The sequence below is a fragment of the Notechis scutatus genome, chromosome 3, assembly GCF_049901735.1.
Source record: "Notechis scutatus isolate UNSWTSFEM ecotype Mainland chromosome 3, rNotScu1.2, whole genome shotgun sequence".
Taxonomy (NCBI): Eukaryota; Metazoa; Chordata; class Lepidosauria; order Squamata; family Elapidae; genus Notechis; species Notechis scutatus.
In genome coordinates this window covers 51,998,612-52,021,939 of record NC_142011.1, presented here as the reverse complement: position 1 = coordinate 52,021,939, position 23,328 = coordinate 51,998,612, and the positions used below count along the sequence as shown (strand labels likewise).

Here is a 23,328-nt window from a genome sequence, read left to right as displayed (position 1 = left end):
GAAATCCAATTAACATTCTCCTTTTAAAAGAATGCAGTATTAAAAAGCATTATCTTGATTTTTGAGATACATTAGACCAGATTGCAAAAGTTTATAAAATCCTTATACCCTCATAATTAAAGCATTTTTTTAAACTGTTAGAGATGCAAATGAAGATAAGTTCCATTATAATGGGTTGCTGAAACTAACAGATGAACTTCAGTATTGACAATTCACCCAAAATAAAGTATTTTGATATACTTGTGATTTAAAAAGAGAAGTCATTATTTGCTCAGAGTAGAAATTACAGATCAACAAAAATGGCAGATGCCCAGACAACCTGGCCAATTTGTTACTTAATATCTACTTAATTATGTAATAACTATGGCATGTAATACATTACAGCATAAAATGTGCCAATTTGCCATTTTTCTATGTAAAAAGGTTCGATAAACAAATAAACACTCTGATGTTGTCATCTTGATTGTAACTGTGATTAAGATTAGGAAATGTCCAAAGAATAATGGTTCCAGATTAATTTATGCAAATTTCCATGAATTCAATTCAAAATGGGGGAAAATTGTAAACTATCTTTTAAGCCAAAGCAAATTATAGTTTAAATTTCAGTATAGAAAGTTTATGGAACAAAGGATTGAATCACTAGAGTTCTAGTAAATGCAAGATAGTTCTTTAATCAGGTAATAAGAAAGTAACTCCTGGACACATCAATTTGCATCAAACTTAATGTAACTATGCAGTGAAAATGCATAATTTGTTTAACTTGTTGTTAAGATGTTTCTACAATTTCAAACTTTCAAAGGATACTTCTAGCTGTTCAGAACTGCTGAGTATCCCTGTAATTCCAGATAAAGTGTGACTGCAATGAAAGTAATCAACAACATATTTTATAAACATTTTATTGGTTTAATAGTGTACACAGTACTTACAGTTGTATCTATTAAAGACAAAATACACTTCAAAATGCAGAATAAAAAATTATAAACTTTTGAACTATATACAAACTTTGCGTTACAATTTCACAAATATCAATGCCCCAGCTCCATTCACAACCAAAAAGAAAAGAAAAATAAAAGAAGTTTTTTTACATGCAAAATTTTGGAAAAAGCATCACTTGGGGGTTACCTATTCCCTCCCTAACTATCAAGCCACTTTATATAGGCTCAACATTCCAGTGCTTTCTAATTCAAAAGAATTCACACATTCCTTAAACCATATTACATCTTTATCCTTAAATCTACTTCCAATTAAGCATTTCACGGCCTCTCTTTTCACTTCTAATTAAAAATTTGCATTTGGTATTATTTCTACTTTTAATTTTTGCTTAAGAACAAAACATTTTGCATCATCTTATAGTTTGAGATTCCCAAGATTAAAAAATAGTTTGAAATAAATTTGTCTTACGCATGAAATCTAAGCCATTGGAATAATAGATTCTATCAGGTAATTACACCATTACAGAAAAAAACTAACTATAGAAATGTTCTAAAGACTAAAAATTAAATAGGTTTCTGTTTCATCTACATACAGGTATCACAAAGACCAATTTTATTTCTATTTTTAATAAATGTAAAGGTTGCAATGGCTAGATAGTTTTAAGTTGCAAATGTATTGTTATATTTTAAATATACATAAGAATTAGGAGAACCTTGATCCTCTTAATACCCCAATATGCAATATTAAAATGACAGCTGAAAAGAGGAATTTATGGGAAGAAAAATCCCTAATCCAAACAATACAGTATCTTCCCCTCACTCAGCATTATTTCAAAATGCATCAGTGCTTTTAATATTTACAGCAATCTCCCAAACCTGATGTTCTATAGATATTTTGGGATCAATCCCAAGAATTCCAGAAAGCATATGCTTTGGGAATTGCCAATGGGAATTGTAGGAGCGATGGAAGATACAAGATGTAGGAAGGCCAATATACAGCAATAGTAGAAAAGAAAATCCATTCCCCACCCACAAAGCATTCATTGTTCCTTCACAAATACCATCACTTAAATACCAATCAGATATTTGTTATTTAAAACAGTGAAGAGAAATGCTACATGCTGAAGCAGTCAGCTGAAAAACAAGGCGATAATCAAATACCCAGTATACTGAAAATAAAAAGGAAAAATCAGAAAGACTGAAGGAAGCACATTTATAAATACACAAGATATAACACAGACTTAAACAGGACTTTACAGATACCAAATGAAACAAACCCCTTTGTTGCCAAGAGCTTAAGTTAGAGCACTGAACTGCATGTGACCAGCAAGTGTTTAAAATTCGGTCCGCATCCAACTTCAAGTTGAAATTTGTTAAAACTAATTCTAAAGGTTTACCAACCTGTTAAATATCAGTTGTTTGATTTTTTTTCATAACAATAATTTGCATTTACACACTCTCTCTTCATCCCTTTTGAACTCGCTTCTGTTTCAAGTAAAAAAGGAATTTTGTGAAGGCAGATTTCTCCAAGCTACAACAAAATTTAAGTGAGGACCAATGTCTACTTTTTCCAGGAAGGAACCACTTCTTCCAAAATCACAAGACCCCTTTTAAAAATGTATTGGTCAATTCTGTATGCAGCACGTGTGTCAAACTCTCTGCTGTTTTTCATAACAGACCAACTTCAGTATTCCTCCATTCTCAGATTTGCTGAGCAACTGAAGGGCTGAACAGAAGCCTATGAACATACAAAAGCAGACCTCTTGGTATTTACCAGAAAAAGTAATGTAAGATATACAAATGAAACAAAGCGGTATGTGCCATTATGAATCTCAGATCTGATGTCAAAATCTGAATGATCAAGTAAGATTGCAAAAAACAATCATGGTTTTGCAGTTTTGTATAAGAATAAAACATAAAACTGTTACAGACAGGACCAAGGGAAAGAAAAAGCTATTCACAAGAAGAAATAATAAATTTTGAATTGTTAGATTTACAAAGTGCATTATATGTAAAATTTGAAAGCGCGTTTATATTTTCATATCCAAAGCAGTCTGAACTTCGACTGGATATACAGAGTTCTGATTTTGTTACATGTATGATACGGTCCTTACATACTGTCTGATGTTCACAGTTCAGTACCGCATCTTATCCTTTGATCACAGAAAATCAATGGGTCCAGGCAAAGGAAACATTTACAACCTGCATGACCAGTTTCTAGGGGAGCAAGTTAATTAACCTTAACTGTCAAAAGCACTTTAACTGTCACACTTTAACTGTCAAAACTTTACTAGCCATAAAATCAGATACCCCCTCCCCCAATGGCCATTCCCTGAGATGAGATTAATTTTGTCCCATATAGATATATAATGGACAGTATTTCAAGGACAACTTTTGGCATCTTATCAAGATTTTATGAGAAATTATGCTTCAACAATATAAAGTTATGCTGCTAGAAAGTAATAACAATCCTAATAAAAAGCAGTGTCTGAGAGAGACCAAAAAAAATCACACTGAGAAAACAAAACATATCAGCTCTGGCTGTTTCAAACATTAGTATTTCTCTGTGGTTCAATCCCCATAATTTCCAAACGGTATAGCTGTCCTATAATAAGTCAGTTATTGCTATCAAGCTGGGCCATTGTCCTGCCAAGAATATTAAAGGCCTCTTGAGCCAGACTTTCAATTCCTGGTCTGAGAAGGGTGAATGGACATCCATTAGTACCTCAGTTGATTGAATCCACTGCATATAAAAGCTAAAACAAATGACTCACTGCAAGTGTATGATTTGTTCTGATAAAGAACAAGGTTGTAGCAAATTTTCCCATTCAGAAGTTGATTTGATAGAAAGGAGAGGGAACAATTGCAGAGACACGAGATGTTTGTCCAGATGTTTTGTTATTTAGTTGGTTGTTAGGATACTCTAATCATCTGTGTCATAGCTTCTTCGTTTGCCTGGCCAGAATCCTGTATATATATATATAAAAAGGTTTTGTAACACCTATTATCTACTTCATAGTATCTAAACACAAACACATGTTATTTAAAGCAAGACATTATGTTGCTATAGTACAAATCAGGAATGACAGAAACTTGCTTCAAGGAGACTATCTGGAGAAGGATTTATTATACAGTTTCTACTTGGGATGTGGTACTCATACCAATACAGCTAGATCTTAGCTTACTATATAGGTAATACTATATATTTCAACATCTAGCAAGGTAGGATACAGTATTGTATGTTTAAGGGATGGCCAATTGGCAGAATATAGGCAGCATTTGTCTCCAACTCCCCAGGATAGATTCTGCTCCCCTTAAGATTTTTTTCCCTTAAGGTACTGTGATGTTTATATAAACAATATTATATACAGAGGTGACATCATGCTGCAATACATTTGTTTACCCAGCTGCAATGTCTGCAGCCTTGTCAATTAAGTATTGTAGAAGGGCAGGCTTGTACTTTACATTCTTGCACACAAGGCAGCATCCTTCAGTGGACAATTCTAATTTGCTTCTGGATTATGAAATATGGAAAAGGCAACATCAGTGTTTGCAGAAAACTTGCAAAGAAGCTACGGTATCACACTGAAGAATGGCTTATTATGAGGGTACATGTTTAAACTAAGGATCTTATTTCTCAAAAAAGAAGGTATTACTTGTTATTCTGAAAATATAATGAAAACAGCTTTTCAAGCAAAATAGGAAATGCAATATTTAATTTGCTTGAGTATGAAATCCAAAGTAACTAAAGCTCAATCTTCTGTACCTACAATCTCTCAGAGTATGAACAGAAATATCATAATTTTTCTAGATCATAAGATATAGTTTGAACAGTTATTTCAGAGAGTGATTGCTGATATCTTCTGACACTTCTAAGTCTGCTTAACACAATTAAACCCAATGAGCAGGGGGCAAAATGTCCTATGGATGGAACAGTCACTTCCACATTTGCCACTCTTGAAGTTGAAGGTTAAGGAGAGGGGAGGAATTGAAGGCCCTGAAAAGATCAATGGGAAAACAGGCTGGCATGTAAGCCATACAAAGGAGAAAGAAAGACGGGGGTGAGATGCACTGCCCAACTCACCTTATTAAGATCTCTCTAGATTTGTTATGGGATTTCCAAGACTGTAAACTACCAAAATAGATTCAGCCAAACTCCTGAACCATAAAGTATTGGCTTCAGATGCAGGGAAAAAAACCTATTTGTTTAGGCCTGTCCTTATGTTTTAAGACCATCCAACCTCTCAAAGTTCAGAAACAAATAGTATTTATGATTCCTACTGCAAATTTTGAACTATGTAAATAAAAATAACAAATAAGCAGAATTACACCATGAATAACAGAATTGTTAAGCTGTTCTATAAAGCAAAGCAAAGCAGATCATCCCCACAAATAATGTTCGTCAGTTGCTAAAAAAATACCAGAGGTACTGTTTTTGAAACTGCCTATACTATAATGTACTAACAATATAAACTTTTATTTTTATTTAACAATTTAAACATATATAAGAAAATTAAAGTGTCCCTCCCACACAACTCACCTGGAGACAACTGTTTTCTGAGATGTATTACTTAAGTGTTCCATAGTTTTTTAATAACTGAACTAGATGAAAATGTCAAAGTGAACTAATTCTGCATGCTTTATAAAATGAGAAAAAAGTAACAAGAATTCAGAATTTATTTCTGGTTAATGCTAAAGTTGTAACTTGGAAGCACCTACCCATGAAGATCAACTTAACTAAGTAAATAAATTTCATTTACCTGCATATGGGGACTATCTTTTTCTTTTGGAGAAAAGAAGCGTCCCCCTTCTCCTCGTTTTCTTGCCATAGCATGCCGATGTCGGGATTCATGAAGATATTTCTGTATATACAATTACAAAATTGTGGAGATGAAAGCACATCTTATGTAATGCTAGAACACACATCCATCCATTTTCATTAAGACAAGAACAGGAACAGAAAAGGCTGAAATAATGCTAAGGCTAAAAAGGAAGGGGAAAATCCTCAGTATCATCTCGAGACTTATGTAGGCTGCCTGTATAAGTAGATACACACAGATCCAGGACCTGGATTCTAGCTGGAGTAACTGCTAAATATTACTTAAACTAAGAATAAGACAGTATTTGGAGTGACATACAAGTTAACCTGGAGTGCATAAAAGTGAAAAAATAAATGTGGGCATGTCTGTAGAGCTTTTCTTCCCTTCTTTCAGTATTTGACTATTAAGGCATTTTATCTAATTCTAATCCCTGGGCATCCCTTGGAGCCGCCCCCGGGGGGGGGGGGGGGGGGGGGGGGGGGGGGCGCAGGGGGGGGCCCCCTTTTTGACTAAAAGGCCGGGCCTCACCGGAGCGATTTTTATAAAGAAGAGAACTGCTCAAAGATCTGAGAAAAAGAATGAATGATGATCTTTGGTAAGTTATTTGTTTGGCTAGAAAGATTAGAGGAGAAATAAAAGAAGAATGGAAGGAATACAAAATAAATGGAAACTGTTACACGACTAATAATTTTGAGCTTTATCCTTTTAATGTTCAGAATCCATCTCTCTTTACTCATGGAGTCACTTTGTATTATGTAACTATCCTTTGTATGATAACCAACCCTCCATATTAGCTCATATAATTAAAGGTGCAAAGACTGCTTCTTTATCCAGGATAACTGATTCATTTCTACATCTTGCTCATTTATTGAACTGTCAAGTCTGTATTTCTTAAGAGATAATCAAAATTTGTACCACTGTCCTAAACAAGGCATTAGTATTAAATGTGTTGAACTCCTGATGAAAGTACATTGTATTCCACATGTACAATCACATGCATCCTCTCATCCTTTTGTGATCGGCTAACAACTTTTTCTGTAATTTTCATTTAAAATGTATTTTAACTTATTAAAGTGTATGCAATTTCTACGACAAAAAAAACATAGGCAATCTACATCTAGTGACTTGTCAAGAAAGACTTTGAAAAACAATAATATATTTCTATTCATTAAACAAAAAGGCAACAGTTTATACTGTAAATATCCTTTTGAGTCCAACATGGTATAATGAACATGTTTCATTATAATGACTGGGAAAAGATTTTTACAGATGGATGTTACTGAGCAATTGTAATGATATATAGCTATTCTGCGTCTCATGAATTGTAATAGCAACTGATAATCTCACCCTCCTCTCTTTAGGTATTTTTCCTTCTGCTTCTAACTTGGCTCTTGCTTGCCTTCTCTTCAAAATCCGGTGATACTGTTTTGCATTTACATACAGAGGTTCCTCCTCCAACATTTCAGCCCCAGGCAAAGGTATCCTTTGGATAGCTGGCACTGATCCAGCACCTGGCACCATCTACATCAAAACAGGGAAATGCACTGATTAAACTCTTTCTCACCAGGAGGCATAGAAAGACAAAGTAGGAGTGGGAAATGAACACAACCAATTCCTAGAATTCAACCACTTCCTGAAAAAAATATTCTCAAAATTCTGCAGCAAATCTCATAGAAATTAACATAAAAAGTCTGTAGTTTGAATATTTCTATTACATCAACTATATTCCAAATATGCAAAATCAAAGCAAGTTTCTTTAAAAATAAAAAAGTGAATGGATATCAAGTTAAAAAGGAATGATCTAATTCCGTGATGGTGAACCTATGCCATACGTGCCAGAAGTGGCATGCAGAGTCATCTCTCCGGATATGCCAGCTATCGCCCACTGCTCTTCCGGGTTCTGGTCTTCGCGTGTGCGGGAGTACCAGAAAGCGGAAGATCAGCTCCCAGACACACATGAGCATGCCGGCCAGTTGGTCTTCACATGCACATGCGTGTTAGAAACCAGAGGACCAAGTGGCCAGCATGCGTGCGTGAGCCAGGAAGCTGAACTTCCTGTTTTAGGCACGCCCACGTGGCGCGCCAGGAAGCTGCTCGTCCTGTGGCTCATTAATGTTTCTGAGAAGGGGCTTTGCAATTATTCAAAAGTACTCATTCACATATATCACACATATGTGAATGAGTACTTTCCCATTATTGAGGTGGAAGGAAATTTCATTATTTGGTATACTCATGGTGTCAGGAACAGTTTGGCTAACTGGTGGGCCATAATTTGGTAATTTTGGGTGCCAAAATGGACCTAAAATTGAGTTTGGCATATCCATTGATGGATTTAGCCACAAATACATGCCATGCTACTTTTCTAAAGTACAACATTTCTCATATATGCTGACATATAAGTTCATCCACTGATAAGCCAAGCTTCAAATTTCTAACTAAATTACAATGAAAAATGTAGATTGGCGTTATCTGTGGATTGCACATTTTTAATGATATTTTGGTTAAAAATTTGAAGTCCAGCTTATCAGTGGATGAGCTAATATGGTACTTTCCTGTCCAATGATGGTACTATACATTTTGGTTGTTTGTCCTGCTGGCAAAGTTCAGGAAAATTAGTGATTGTAAGTAACTTTGCTGGGACAAAAGCCATTAGAAAAAAATAGGCAATGTTCTTGGAGGGTTCAAAGTTTACCCATTTGTGATATACAATAATATAGAACAATAGAAGGGAGGAGTATAGAATGCAATACACACCATGACCATTCCACCAGAGTTAACCACATTTCCAGCAACAGGCAGAGTCACTGTTACTGTCCCTTGTCCACTGCTAGTTGTATTGGTGTTGGCTCCAGTCTGAACAATCTGTGCTCCAGCCAAACTGGCTGCTGGGATGGTGATCATGCCTGTAACAGGGACTGTAACTTTAAACAGAACAGAACAGATAAAAAATAACGAACAAATTTGTCCCATTTTAAATGTTATTCCCTCATTATGAGTCGTGTTTATGGATGTTTTTTAAATATGATTTTTTTTACTGAGATCTAAAATGACTTATCCACATGGGAGTTAAGCATGTATTTCTAAACAAAGCTAAATCAATGTGAAATTCAAGATTTCTGCTAAGTACCTTATTATTAAGGCAATAAATGTTAAAATATAAGAGATAACTTACTTTTCACTTGTTGCTAATTAAACTGTATCATTCCCGCAAAGGTATAATATTAAGCTTTATATAGACTTAAATAAACTCATGGAGCAAACTGCTACAGATAGGAAGTGCTAAGGGGCTTTCCAGTTCTATGGGAATAAATTTCTGAATATTAGCTAATGGGAACAATAGCTTACGCATAAATTAGCAGAAAATTCACACTATATAATTATGACTGCATAGTATTTTAGATTAGGCTCTTTAGGGTGAAATGCAAATGCAGCATCTGTTGAAGTCTGTTAAACAGAAACATCTTTATCTTGCACAGATGCCACTGACAAATGCTACATTTCATTCCTGCATATTTTAAAGCCATTTTCCAGAGTTGCATCTGAAGAACAATTTCAACCCAAAAATCATAAAAGAAGTCTTGAGTTATAATTCAATGTAACAAAGCAGATATAGCGGACTTCTCATAGCTTATACAAGTGATGCAATTTGCAAAATATTACAGTGGAACATTTTGCACACCTCCTTTATCAGAAAAAATTGGCAGCTACTTTCCCACTTCATCAACTAGCTGTTAGTGAAAGGATCAAGGAATTCTATATTAAAATCAGAGCTAAAAAGGTGCTAAAGTAAATGTACCCACTTTTCCAGATTAACATCAAGACCCAAAGTAGCCAGTTACAACCAAGTCATCTAGGTTCATAGTTTATTAACCAAATTTATAGAAAGGGGGAGGGGTTAGGGTTACAGAAATCTTGGCAAATGGATACATTATTTTAGCACTGGAGAAAGTTCCTTCTCAGAAGTTAAAGTTGCTCTACTGCTTATCACTTTCTAGAAGCTATTAAAAAACTTTTCATGTGCATTACAAGATACTATTTATTCAACTGAGGCATAAAGGCTCCAGTTATATTTTAGGAATGTTAATAAACTGTTGTGGAGGTTTTAATTTAATTTTACTTGTTTTATTGCAGATGGCTCATTGTGTACATCTATTGTGTTGCCAGGAATCTCAATGAAACATGTTGATACATAGGATCACTCAGTAAAAATAAAATAAATCATGCCACATGACATTTGGAAATTATGGGAAAGATACATGCTAAGCAGCACCTCTTAATGGTCAATGAAGAGTCTTCAAAAGCTTCTGTATAACACCTTATAAAATATGGATGGATCTTGTATTTTACTTACTTGCTGCAAATGTATTTTAAAACATTTGATGCATTTTAAATATTTTACTTTAGGGATAAACTGCATATATAATAGTGCCCAATGTTCCTATTGTATATTTATCCTTGCTGAGTATAACTTAAGTCTCCAACCTCTATAACAAATATTTTTTAACAATATAGTAGGTACTCCTAAATTGTATTTTAAAAAATAGAAACAAAAACTACTTTTATCCCTATAGTCCATGAAAATGCATCTATAAATCACCCAGTATCACTTGGAAAGTGAGAAGAGTGGTGTTCAAATTTGATAAACAAAAATATTTTAATACGCATTATATGTTTAGAAAGTGAAATGTAATTTCCAAGTTGCATATACATGGATTCCTTGAACCTTGTGTTCTTGCTGGAATTCTAGAATATCAGTTGACATTTCAAACAAGAAATGTACTTTTCAAGATACCAACAGTTTCATGCCTGAAATCCAAGCACTGTCACTACAGCAAATAGTGACATCGCTATTAGTAATAGCCATGTCAGTCCATCACTCTAGAACCGTGATGGCGAACCTATGCCACGCATGCTGGAAGTGACACGCAGAGCCATCTCTCTGGGCATGCCAGCCGTTGCCCATTGTTCTGCCGGGTTCCGGCACGCACATGTGTGCTGGTCAGTTAGTCTTTGGGTGCACGGGAGTGCCGGAAACCAGAAGAGTATCTCCCGGTGTGCGCATGCACCGGCCACCTCATCTACCGGTTTTTAATGCGCATGCAAAGACCAGATGGCCAGCGCACGCATGCACGTTACAAACCAGCCAGCCAGCTGGTCTTTGCATGCCTGTTAGAAGCCAGAAGACCAGATGGCCAGCGCACACTCTTCTGGTTTCTGGCACACATTTTGGCACTCTATGCCTTTTCAGTGTGCGCACGCTCTCATTTCAGCACTCAGTGCCGAAAAGGTTAACCACCACTGGTCTAGAAAGTTCATAGCTGCTGATACTATAATACTAATATCCTACAATTCTGACAAAGTGGGATTAAAAATAATCACATGCCTGCATACCTACGTTAGATTGGCAGGCTTCTGGGAATACATACTTCTAAGAAAGTATGTCTGGTAAAACATGGAAGTGAAGGGAAGAGAACAGTATAGCTCTGAGCTGATCAGGAAATAATATGTAAATCGGACGTCAGTATGAAAACACTGGTGCTCTGGAGACGGAGGCACTCTCTAATACTCTAGCAGGAGACTGGAAAACTACCAGAAGAGCAGACACAGCTCTTATTAAAGGGCACACTGTAAAGAGGCCGATAGGTTTATATGGAACTGATTAGCTACCCACTCATGTTCCAGAAATTTTAAAAAATGAACCTAATTCTGAAACAGTTAATATTTCTTAGAAAACGGTTGTAGCACATAGAATTTCTACCTTGTTGAAGAATTGTTCCATCAGCATTAACTGGTTGATAGACAATTGTCTGACCTTCTGCTGTCTGTGCTACTTGTTGTCCTTGGACTGCAATCTGTGGCTGGGTCTGCAGAAGCAAGCATCAGACAAAATTAAAACAGTGAGTAATATAAAACTATTATACCTTGGAATTTCCCATGGTTTCACATAAAACACTATGCCAAAAATCATTTTTTCTGCATGTTCCATTGATCTTCCTCCCTTTAGTTGAACCCCTCTCCAACTTCTCCCCCCTTTTAATATGCTACCTGTGTTTGTCCAGCTGTTACTGCTGTCTGTGGCTGCTGGATGATGATTTGTTGTGTCTGGCCCTGCTGGCCCTGAACTTGTACCGCTTGTCCACCTTGAATTTGAATCTGACTAGGCTGGACCAACTGAATCTGTGGACATATAAAATAGAGTAAGATGCTGTTAATTACTATTCCTAATCATGGCTTTTAATTGTTTATTCTGATATGATTTGTTAACAAAACAAACGTTAGGGGGAAATTACTCATATTAAATAACAAAAGCAAGGATAAAACAATGCTGAAGGGTGAGTTTGCTGCACCACTATACATATTTTCTACAACAAGAATATTAAAAAATAAGGATAGGGAAAAAAAATCCTTTGCAACTCCTAGGAAACATTCTTCACAATTCGAAAGAATATGATCTTAAGCAAGAAGTGTTTAAACATATACTGTGTTTCTCATAAAATAAGGCCGGGTCTTACATTTTTTTGAGCCCCGAAAAAACGGCTAGGCCGTCTTTTCGGGGGTGACTTAATTCCCCCCCTTGCATCCTTGTCTAGAGCGTCCCACAGGCAGCCTCACCACCAGCCGCTCCTAACGGGTGATCATGGCAGAGCGCGGAGAGCTCCCTACTCCCGCCAAATACCTTTGCTGCAGACCTGAGACCTTCGGCGCCTGCCACTGTTGCTTTCCCTTCTGCCCATGCCGCCACCGCGTTTGGAGCTGCCGCTTCCGTGTTTGGAGACCACGTTTGGAGCTGCCGCTTCCGCGTTTGGAGCTGCCGCTGCGTTTGGAGCGCTGCCGCCGTTTGGAGCAGCGGCGGTGCTCCAAACATGGAAGCAGCAGCTCCAAATGCAGCGGTGCTCCAAACGCAGCGGCAGCTCCAAACAGCGGCGGCGCTCCAAACATGGAAGCGGCAGCTCTAAATGCAGTGGCGGTGCTTCAAACGCAGTAGCAGCTCCAAATGTGGAAGCGGTAGCTCCAAACGGCGGCGGTGCTCCAAATGTAGAATTGGCAGCTCCAAACGTGGCGGCGGTATGGGCAGAAGGGAAATCAACAGCGGCAAGCACTGAAGGTCTTGGGTCTGCAGCAAACATGCTTGGCAGGAGTAGGGAGCTCTCCGTGCTCCACCATGATCGCCCATTAGGAGCAGCTGCTGGCAAGGCATGGCTACCCACGAGTCGCTCCTAACGGCAAGTCCCCCTGCCCTTCCCCCCATTTGCATATTTTAAAATAGGCCTAAATTTGGGGGGAGGGGCTTAATTTCATTTTATGCCTAGAAAACATGCTGGGTCTTCCTATTGGGGGAGGCCGTATTGTTGGAGAAACACAGTAGTATTTGTTCTTCTTCGTCAAGTAGAGGCGTATTCTTGCACAATGTTCAATATGATCCCAATTAATAACATTACACTGATTTCCCACTAATGAGTATTACATAATGAGGTTGGAATTTCATTATTCTCAAGCAGTGCATTATATTTATTTTTTATAAGCCTTTTCCTTCAAAGAGGAAGACTAAGCAACTAACACAAGTGATACAACCAAGTATTCCAACAACATCTGGATAATAACAAATCCTCCATCAGTACCAATTATTTTGGGAAGCACCAATTGGATTAAGTTGAGAGGCCCTATAGGTAGTCCTTTACTTACAACCGTAACGGAGCCTGGAATGTCCATCATAAGTCATTACAGTCATAAGTTGAAGCACCAACATGGCCAACCAAATTTTATGACCTTTTTTTGGTGGCCATTAAGCAAATATGGCAGTTGTAAGCATGACCGAGGAACACTGCAACTGGCTTTAAAAGTGTGGTGGGTTCCCAAGGGACTGAAATGCAATCATGAGTATGCTGTCATCAGAATTCTGGAACTGGGTCATCGGGACTTTTGAGGGGATTGTCAAAACTTTGAAGGATAGATAAAAAACCTGGTTGTTAAACAAGGCCTACTTACATTACAATAAAAATGGTAAATATATCAGCAAAAAGAACATAGAGAAGTTCCTGTGCATTCAGACATAATGCATCATTAAATTCCAGTTGATGGGGGCAAGCAAGAAGTCATGGTTACTTCAGTTTGAGCTTCCTTGTATTTTCCTAGGCGGAGGAATAATTGTTGGTATTTTCCTAGACAGAGCTGGTTTATCTACAAATGTATGGATTCATTTAAACCCATTCAAATTGATTAATTCTTTTGGGAAAATCGAGTTGACTGAAAACCGATTTAATAGAATCACTGCATTGCTTAACACTAATTTGTACATCATTTGGGCATGCTGACCTGCTGAAGTCCTTGTGATCCTGAAACCGGAACTTGCATAATAGTTTGACCCTGGCTTCCAGGTACAGCCTGTACCATAATTGGTTGACCAGTTGATGTGATTAGCTGGCCTCCACTCACTTGTACCATCAGTGGCTGACCCTGGACCTAAAGAATGGGAAATGAAAAGAACCACAATGAAACACAAGCTCAGATAAGCAATTAGCTTCAGGCACCAAAATTTTTCTATGTAGAAGTTCTGCAGAAAATCTTAATAATATAGCATCACAAACAATATCTGCCTATTCCAGGTCCCTGAAAAGGCCTGGATAGGTGAATAAAAATGTCAAATCAAGTCTAAATATCTGATGACTGTGTGACCAAACATAATAATATAAAAATATGAAGGAATAATAGGAAATACAAATATATAAAATATGAAGGAATGACATTATTAAGATATGAAAGTACAAAATGTAAAATATGACTGGAATTAAAGATAAAAAATTTGCACAGATTTGAGCAATTTGAAGAATTTGAGGCAAGGAAACTTGAAAAATAAGAAAATCAAAGCAAATCTGTTTGTAAAACACAATCAGGAGAACTGCAGAGGCTACAGAGCAACTGAAACAAAGAATTGTGCCACTAGAGACGATCAAGCAACATGCCAATGGAATAATTCAGTTCTAACATAATTTGCAGTTTAGAGCAAATCAGCATTAATTCTATGAAACTCTTGAAAGGACTGACCACAAATAATGAAAAACCTGAAAAAGCAAACCTAATATTTGGGACAGGTTGGTGGGACAACAATAGGAGTCACAATAGGAATGAATGTACATGGGTCAAGCAAGTTGAGCTCCATGGATTCTGACTAAAATCATTGACAATTTAGTAAAGCAGGGTTTTGGAAGCATCAGAAAATGAAAAATGGCTAACAACTGGAAGGCCATTTCTAATTGAGAAGGAGAAAGAGGAGGAAAAGGGAAATCACCCTGAAATTTGCAGGATGCAGACCCATAACCTGTTTCCCAACAACATATAGTTAGCTAATCCTGAACATATAACAATTTTGATCATTTGAAGTTACAATGGCACTGAAAAAAAAGTGACTTATGATCATCGCAGTGCAGGGTCATGTGATAGCCATTTGTGACCTACCCAGCAGGTTTGCGATAAGCAAAGTCAATGGAGGAAGTCAGATTTAATAACACTGTGATTCAGTTAACAACTGCAATAATTCACTTAACCAAGGCTAAAAGCGTCACAAATTTGAGCACAACTCACTTCACAACTGTTTTGAGTGCACATGATGCAAACAGACAAGCAGCCACATCTTTTTCTAAGACTGAATCCAAAGAACTGTGTCAGAATATTCATGAACTGGCAGAGACATAGTAACAAGGTCAGCCAATGAGAGCTGAATTAGAAACTGAAATTGAAGGAGCCTGGGTGTGGCCCTGCAGTTCTGTTTGCTGTGCTGAGAACTGAAACTAATCTGCTCTGAGCTCTGAAGCTGCTGCTTGTGTTTTGCCTGTTGAAACTGTTGAGGAAACCCAAATAACTGTTAGGTGACTTATATTCCTTACAGAAACGTTGGAAGAATCTACTATTTGTATTGTACAATTACTCATATATTATTATGTATATAAAGAGGTTAATGAATCCTGCTGAATCAGTCATCTGTGTGTGCTTTCTGGATTTGATTTCTGCAATAACTCTAACAAATGCATACTATATCATCTCCTATTAATAGGAGGCACCAAGAAGTAGCAGTATCTTTCGAAGATAGGCTCCTAAATTTAATGAAACTCATTAAACTTATGATTGTTTTTCACACTTACAACCATACTAGCATCCCCATGGTCATGTGTTCAAAATTTGGATGCTTGGCAACTGGCATGTATTTATGACAGTTGCAGTGTCCCAGGGTCCCATGATCATCTTTTAAGACCTTCTGACAAGCAAAGCCAATGGGGAAGCCAGATTCAGTTAACAACCATATTTAACAACTGAGGCAGGAAAGGTTGTAAAATCAGGTAAAACTCACTTAACATCTGTCTTGCTTAACAAAAGAAAATTTGGGCTCAATTGTGGTCATTAGTCAAGGTCTACCAATATGTACACTTGTAACTAACTCAGACATATTTGGGACCTAGAATGGAAGTCCAAGAACAATGTAAATTATGAATGTCTTCTGAAGGCTTTCTATGCGACTTAGGCCAAGCTAAATAAAAACTCTTTCAAAACACTGGATTTTAATTTTCATAACGAAATTATGGATTTGAAATTGAACACATATGAATAATTCTAGGCTGGACAAGGCCAACAAAACAAGAAAAAGAAGAACTAAAAAGGAATATAGTGTAAAATTCAGAATAGGTCAATACAATGCAAATAAACTTTATCAACTTTATTTTATTATTTCTTAGATATAATAAAATACTGAATATTTTGAAAAGTGTCATAAAACAAAACAAAAAAATTCAAAGCAAGAAAAAATACCTTTAATGACATCAAAAGATGGATGTTAATGTGCTTTGTAACACTAATCCTTAAAAGGGCAGAGGAAACGGAAAGTAATAGTAGTCTTGTCTTATTTAACAAATGATAATAGTCTTCACATGACATTTACCATTTCACAAGAACACAAATTGGGATTTGAAATCTTTCTTGTCCAGTATTTTAATATTTATTTTAATATTTTAAGATAACATATATTATTGATTTTTGTCCTAAACGTAATCCATTAACTAAATGTCAATTTTTTTTTTTTGCAAATCTCACTGGTAAAAGGGAAAACAACTCCTCAAATATATAATTTTATTTTTTATTAAAAAGACTTTTGAAGAGTGACAAGCCCCCAGTCCCGTCCCGCTCACATATCCCTATTTTTTAAATCTGTAGTAATAGAAGTTTCAAATAAGTCAGTTTGCAGCATGCATTTTTAACTGGATAATCCATTTCAACATTTTTGTTAATTTGACTATTATCTGCTAACAGTTAGAAGGAGCATACATATACATATAGTTCATACATTGAAATATAACTCTTTTGATTCACAGCCAGCATGAGAATTGGTTGAGAAGCTTATTCCATTCCATTTGGGGACACGATATAATAAAACTGCCACTATTTTTTTGTTTCCATTTCAAGCCCCAGTGCAAACACAGCATTGAACATGCAGTGATAATGTGTTTCATGCAGTGCTCACACAAAAACAACAGATAGATCACCACTACCTGGAGGGTCTGAACTTGCTGGCCTGAGGCAGATGCCACCTGAGCCTCAGTCTGCAACTGGACAGCAGTCACACCGCCCTGCTGCTAGGAACAGGAATAGGAAGAGCTTGAAACTTGGCAGGAGGAAATGCTCAAGACAAGATTAAAAAAAATAAACTGCCAGAAAAGACAACAGGCCCTACAAGGTGGAATGAGCGAGTCCATTTCTAATGTAGTAGCCTACCCATGTTTAATCTGCATATATTATTCTCGGGTCAAAAAGATAATATATACACACCCTTTCGCAGTGCAAAGTTTGGAAGTTCTAAATAAGGACAGAAAAGAAATAGATGAATTACTTGTGGCTTCTGAAGGGAAGAAATCTAAACACACTGATATTGTATTGTGCCTAAATCAGTGTATGCCTTGCACTGTGATCTCTCTCAGAAAAAAAGCACTGAAATGTAAGAAATTTAAGAAACAGACAAGATAATAAAAAAACCCAGTATAAGCATAACCTAATTTACATTAAACCAAGAGATATCTAACTTTATACGTAGTACTGTAGTTAAGTATTATGCAGACATTATTCACAAACAAAACATTACATTAGTGTTAGAGCTGGCCAAGGAATAGACATACCATTTAGTTTTCATAATTATGCTTTAACGTATAGAGATTAAATGTGCCTTTGTAGGGCTATGCAAACCATATGGAAGTACAATTCATTTTGGCAGAAATTCTGGCAGAAGTACCCTGTGTGCACATATACAGGCAAAAACATTGGGGAGGGGGCATGATTGCTTTTACACTCAAAGAAGTGATGCTTCTTTTGAGCAAAAAGAGTAACACAATATTTTGCACAGTTCTAACAGTGAGTATGGAAGTAACTATTCTTCTGGGCACTTAAAACTGTTAAGAACCAACATACTGAAATCTGAATTACAAATAACTATCATACCTGTTGCTGTATTTGTCCAGCCTGCACAACTATCTGCTCTGTTGAGCTACTGCTGTTTGTGGTGTACTGCTCCATAGTTTTCTGTATCAATTCTTTATCCAATCTTCAATCAGAAACCTAAAAGAAAACATAGAACATTCTTGTCAGTATTGAGTGCAAATTATCTGGGAACCCTAAAATAATGAAGAGGGCTGAACTGCAACATAGTAAAATGGTGGAAATTGAGAAACAAATTATTTCCAGGTAAAGCAGAATTTCAAAAGCGAACATCACTAGTGGCATTAGGGCAGATGACTGGGTTAAAGTTCTGGGTCTCTAGAAGTTATGAAAAGGATTCTCTTCTCCCACTTACCAAACAATTTTTTTACTATAGATATTATTGCATTTATTACTCAATTTATACCTTGCTTATCATCTTGGAAATTCAAGAATGCACAGGGTTTTTACTCATTTTACCCCCATCAACAATAGGCAATGTAATAGGCACTGTTCAGTGGGAAATTTGGTTTACATCCTCTTGGTTAAATTCTGTCAACAACAAACACCTAGTAATTCAACTTCCTACACATCAGTTCTAAGTATATCGGCTAAGTATATGGTGGCTATAAATTAGATTATTATCTGCAGGTAATTAGGTTTGGAGAAGAGTGAAATAGTGGAAGTACCTCCAACAGATCCAAGCATGATGTAGTTTGAAGGAGTAGGACTACAATGCTTCAGGCAAACAACATTCAAATATTCAGATCTTCTGATTAATATTGCAGGACACTGCCAGTGCTAATTTAGTCAAACTGAAATTGTTTTTCATTAAATGTATTTGTACAAGACACTATATTTCAGCAAATCCTACTGATAAGCTGAAAACAGAATGGGTCTGACTTCCTTCTAAATTCAGTTGTGAGGCCAAGGAAGAGACAAGCAGGCTATAGATTGTGAGATTTTGTATTAATGAGTGGAACAATTTGCTTCCAGAAGTTGGGGGTGCTCCAACACTGGAGGTTTTAAAGAAAAGATTGGACAGCCATTTGTCTGAAATAGTATAGGGTTTCTGCTTGACCAGGGGGTTGGACTAGAAGACATCCAAGGTCCTTTCCAACTGTTATTCTATTACTAGTAAATTCTACTCTGTTTTCAGCAGAAAAATGATGCACATTTGTCAAATTGCAGATAGCCAATGGAAAACTATTGTACTTTAGCCTTACATTTGAAATATCACCTTCCTTTCTCTATTTTAACTACATGTTAAGCTTACTCGCATATAAAGTTATTTTGATTAGCTTTTTTTAAAAAAAGCCAACAATACAAATTCTAGACTGAGCCACAAAGCATGATCTCTGTAAGCTTTTATGTTCAGTGGTATAATAAACAAATACAGAACATAATGAAAGCACAAAACCAAAACAAATCTATCATTCCCTAACATTGAATTTAAGAAGTCCTATATAGTAATCCTCTTTGTCATAAGGAATTATGTTGAAAGCCACTAAATTATTTTGTACAGGAAATACATAAAAGGATTTCACACACACACAAAAAATAGAATAAGTTGCCATAAGGTTATTCTAACATGACAGGAGAAAACATGCCTTTACTCCACCGTTTATTGAAAGGCTCTTCTTTCGGGTTACCGGTCAGCCTATCCAATATACATTTGTAGTAGTTATGTGAGCAGTTTACAACTGGCATAAGCAGCAGTGGCTTTCATCCGAGGCAGATTATTTTAGCAGAACTGTAACACGATATGCAAGGAAAGCCCCTTTGTTTTTTGTCATGGGAAAAAACAGCTATGAAGGGGCCTTCTCGGCTACAATACAGTGTATCGATCTCGATCGAAGGCGAAATTTTAGAGGCAAAAATTTGGCAGAGCGGCTGACGGAGAAGCGCAGCGCTCTGAGCCCCGCGGTGTTCGGTTACAGTCCGTGCCCTGAAAGGCGTGCGAGCGAAACTGACCTCCAGGGCCAGAGGCCGCCAAACACAGGATGGCGAGCCCCTTACACAGGCCCCTGGAAGCCGCCCCGTGATGCCACCAGAGGAAACCCCCCACGGGCTTTCTCTCGTTCCCTTCCTCCAGCCTAGGCCACACAAAGTCATCTCCGAAGGTCCTCCGGCGGTCCCGCGGGGACCGGGCCGAGCAAGACGGGACTAGCTAACCCTACCCGGCCCAAACAGTGATATCCCCGTTCCCACGTCAGCCACCCATCCCACTTCGATTCAGGTTCCGGGCGCCAACGGGCCACAGCCACTCGCTGCCCCAGCGCTCGCCCAGCCCTAGCCCGCACGCGGCCTTCTGACTGGCCACTCGGCCCCGCCAATCCCGGCTCTTGGGCCGGCGCTCGGGGGCTCCATATTGGCTGCTCGAACTCACCGTGCCTTGCTCCCCCGGTTCGGGTCCCGCTCTGATTGGCTCCGCCACCGGTCCCCGAAACCCAATCAGCGCCTCCACTCAGCCGCCGCGCAAAATGGCGGCCAACCCCCGAAGCCCAACAAAGAGAAGGCGAGGGTGCCCTCGCGCAGGCGTACTAGAAAAGTTCCTCCCGCGGATGCTTGCGCTGGTTTAAAACTGCACGCATGCGTTGGCTTCTTTCGAACTGACGGGTGCGTTTGGACCGTTTCTGTTCTCTTTCAACCCTTCCATTCCCGAGATGACTTTTCTACGCATGTGCGGACAATTTCCCCCCCTCCCAGTTTTTTTTTTTTAACGCACTTCACGGATCCCCCTTCTTTCTATAAACGCATGCTCTCGGCCGGTGCCATAGAGTCCTCTTCCTAGGGAGGCCCACGCGAAGGCTGACATTTTGTGTGTTTTGTTTAAGGGGCTCCCAAAGACGGTTACCATAACAGAACTTAGAACTTAGTGGGAGGCGAAACTGATTGCTGCTGTTGCATATGTAGGCTGGTGACTGGTTGTGGTTCTTTTTTTTCCCGCTTTCGCCATTGCTGGCTTAGAGAGTTCGTGGGCGGGGGCGGGCGTCGTGCCTTGGAGGCACCTCGAGGGACAGCCGCCTGCCCTTTGGTGCAGCTTCGCCGGTTGTGTTAAAAACAGTGCTGGTGTGGCCCTGCGTAGGCCTTTCACACGAGAGGGTGAAGGATGTGTTAAAAAGTCTCAGAATTATTATTTTTTGGGGACGGGGAGGGGAAGGTTATCGCTAGGTAACTGGTGCCCTAATTCGTATTTGATTGTGTGTATATATACATATATATATGTATGTATGTATATATGTATATATATGTATATGTATATATATATATAGTTATTTCCTTTTGTTTACTTTTCCTGCCATGAATATGAAAATTATTATTTTCTAGTCCTTGTAGCTGAAAAAAAACCCTGTGATCCACCCAGTTATGGCTAGTACCTGGATTTCTGGAAATGAAGAAAGGGTTTGTAGTGGAGTTTTTTAAAATTTATTGCAATTCAGTTTTGAATTATAAAGATAGTTTTATTTCTCAACAGAAATGAACTGATCTCTTTAAAAAAATCTGGCTACTTTTGTAAAACTTTGTTGGAATTAATTTTTCCATAGGTTTCACTTCATCTTAATACGCTAGCAATATAGTTCTGCCAAATAGGTTATAATACAATTCATTTTCAGTACTAGTTTTTATATTTTAGCCATTCTGCAATGTCTAAGTCAACGTTGTTGGTAGTTCTGCCTTTTTCTCACCCAGCCATGTCTTAAGACAGGCTAATTGCTCTGGTGTAAAAACATTGTAGTAAAAAACAAACAAACAAACTTGCAACTGAAGAAGTACCCAGATATAATGGCTGACTCTTTTTTTTCTCCTCCTTTAATGGATTCATAAGAAAATTTATCCCTTACCATTTGGCAATTTCCCAAAGCAGTATGTCTATGGAGATTCCAGTTGTCCAGGTCATAGTTGTCCCAAAGATGCTTTTTTTGCCTCTTGAAAAAAAAGTATCTTTGGGATGCCAAAGCAGTAGTTAGAAAGCTATAAAGTATAATATAAATCAGTAGCTTTTCCTGTTCTGTTTAAAAATTTCAAAGTTACTCTATACCAATGTTTATAAATAAGAAATAGTGTTGTTACAGTAAGAGTGTATTTGGAATTTCAAGAGTAATTTTGTGATTGATGCACTCACAGAATGGCTAATATACTAAATTTTCCTTTTAACAAAGTGGCTACAATCTAGTAGAAACTTTGTGGGGCCAAGAAGAATAGTTCCAAATAAATATGATGCTAAAAGAAAGGTGAGGCTTACAGCCTAATGGTGTCAGTGCATATATCTGGATGTATATTTGCTTCCATGCATATTGCATTGTTTTGCAGGAAATGAACCACAGGCATGTTGTGCAGAAGCCGTGTTTGCTATATTCTAAGTCATTAATCATGCTTGAAAATCACAGTGATATTAAATTCCAAATTATGTGAAATTTAATGATTGAACTTCACTAAAGTATGTTCTGTGAACATACATATATTATCATACATCATATAATATATAAAATATCTTTTATATGATACGTTATATAAATTAAATTAGAATATTAATTAAAATAGATCATCTAAGGACAAAAACTCTCCCAAATAATTCCTCCTTTGCAGATTGCAAAGAGGAAATAATTATACAAGGTGAAGTCAAGGTGAACCTCACTTGTGTTTTTACCTTCTGCAGTGTTATTGATTATATTATAAAACAAACCATAATATAAACTAACCCAATTTAAATTGTGTATATTTATCTGAAAGTAATTGGAACTTGCGTATAGTTCATTGGACCTGTTGAAATTTTGATGTGACTTTTTTTTAGTATAGATACAGAAAATGAAGCTCATTAAGATAGAAATTGTCCTAAAGTTCTGCAGTAAGAGACATGTACCTTTAGAAAGAATAGAAGAGTTTTCTGCCATCCTAATGTTTGCAGCATAAATGATTTGTTGATTGTTGGCATGGAATACTTAAATTGATTTTACATTACAGCATAAGAATTACCAGAATAGATTGCAGCATGAGTCTATATAAGAAGTTGGCCAATATTTCAAAATCTCTTTTTGTATAGCATGAAGCCTCAGATTTCAGTGGCATGAGATTAGATAATTACTCCCCTAAAGGTTTATAATTATGATTTTCCTGATATGTTT

General features: G+C 37.3%; 2 protein-coding genes across 26 annotated transcripts in view; one reads left to right on the top strand and one right to left on the bottom strand.

Annotated features, from left to right (window-relative positions):
* Nucleotides 1-880: 880 nt before the first annotated feature.
* Nucleotides 881-20,722, bottom strand: NFYA (nuclear transcription factor Y subunit alpha). Of its 11 annotated transcripts, none has more exons than XM_087959861.1 (10): nt 20,592-20,708; nt 18,227-18,343; nt 17,284-17,370; nt 14,066-14,212; nt 11,798-11,929; nt 11,511-11,616; nt 8,507-8,673; nt 7,100-7,273; nt 5,693-5,794; nt 881-3,899 (listed from the first exon to the last, which is right to left on the bottom strand). In XM_087959861.1, the coding sequence occupies exons 2-10, from the start codon at nt 18,299-18,301 to the stop codon at nt 3,846-3,848; spliced, it is 1,044 nt and encodes a 347-aa protein (XP_087815987.1). In that variant the 5' UTR covers nt 18,302-18,343; nt 20,592-20,708; the 3' UTR covers nt 881-3,845. The 11 variants fall into 11 exon arrangements, with proteins under 11 accessions (XP_087815987.1, XP_087815991.1, XP_087815990.1 ...); XM_087959865.1 differs by having other exon boundaries at nt 8,507-8,655; XM_087959864.1 differs by having other exon boundaries at nt 17,287-17,370.
* The window catches only part of OARD1 (O-acyl-ADP-ribose deacylase 1), an 8,474-nt gene continuing 5,862 nt past the window's right edge, over nt 20,717-23,328 (top strand). The window contains exons 1-3 of one of the 15 annotated variants that reach the window (XM_087959873.1): nt 20,976-21,114; nt 21,533-21,607; nt 22,366-22,437. In XM_087959873.1, the coding sequence (XP_087815999.1) occupies nt 21,572-21,607; nt 22,366-22,437 (108 nt within the window). In that variant the 5' untranslated portion in view covers nt 20,976-21,114; nt 21,533-21,571. Of the gene's footprint in view, nt 20,822-20,948; nt 21,377-21,532; nt 21,608-22,365; nt 22,438-22,788; nt 22,831-23,328 lie in introns of those variants that run through there. The other 14 variants (XM_087959876.1, XM_087959874.1, XM_087959875.1 and 11 more) reach the window with 14 other exon arrangements.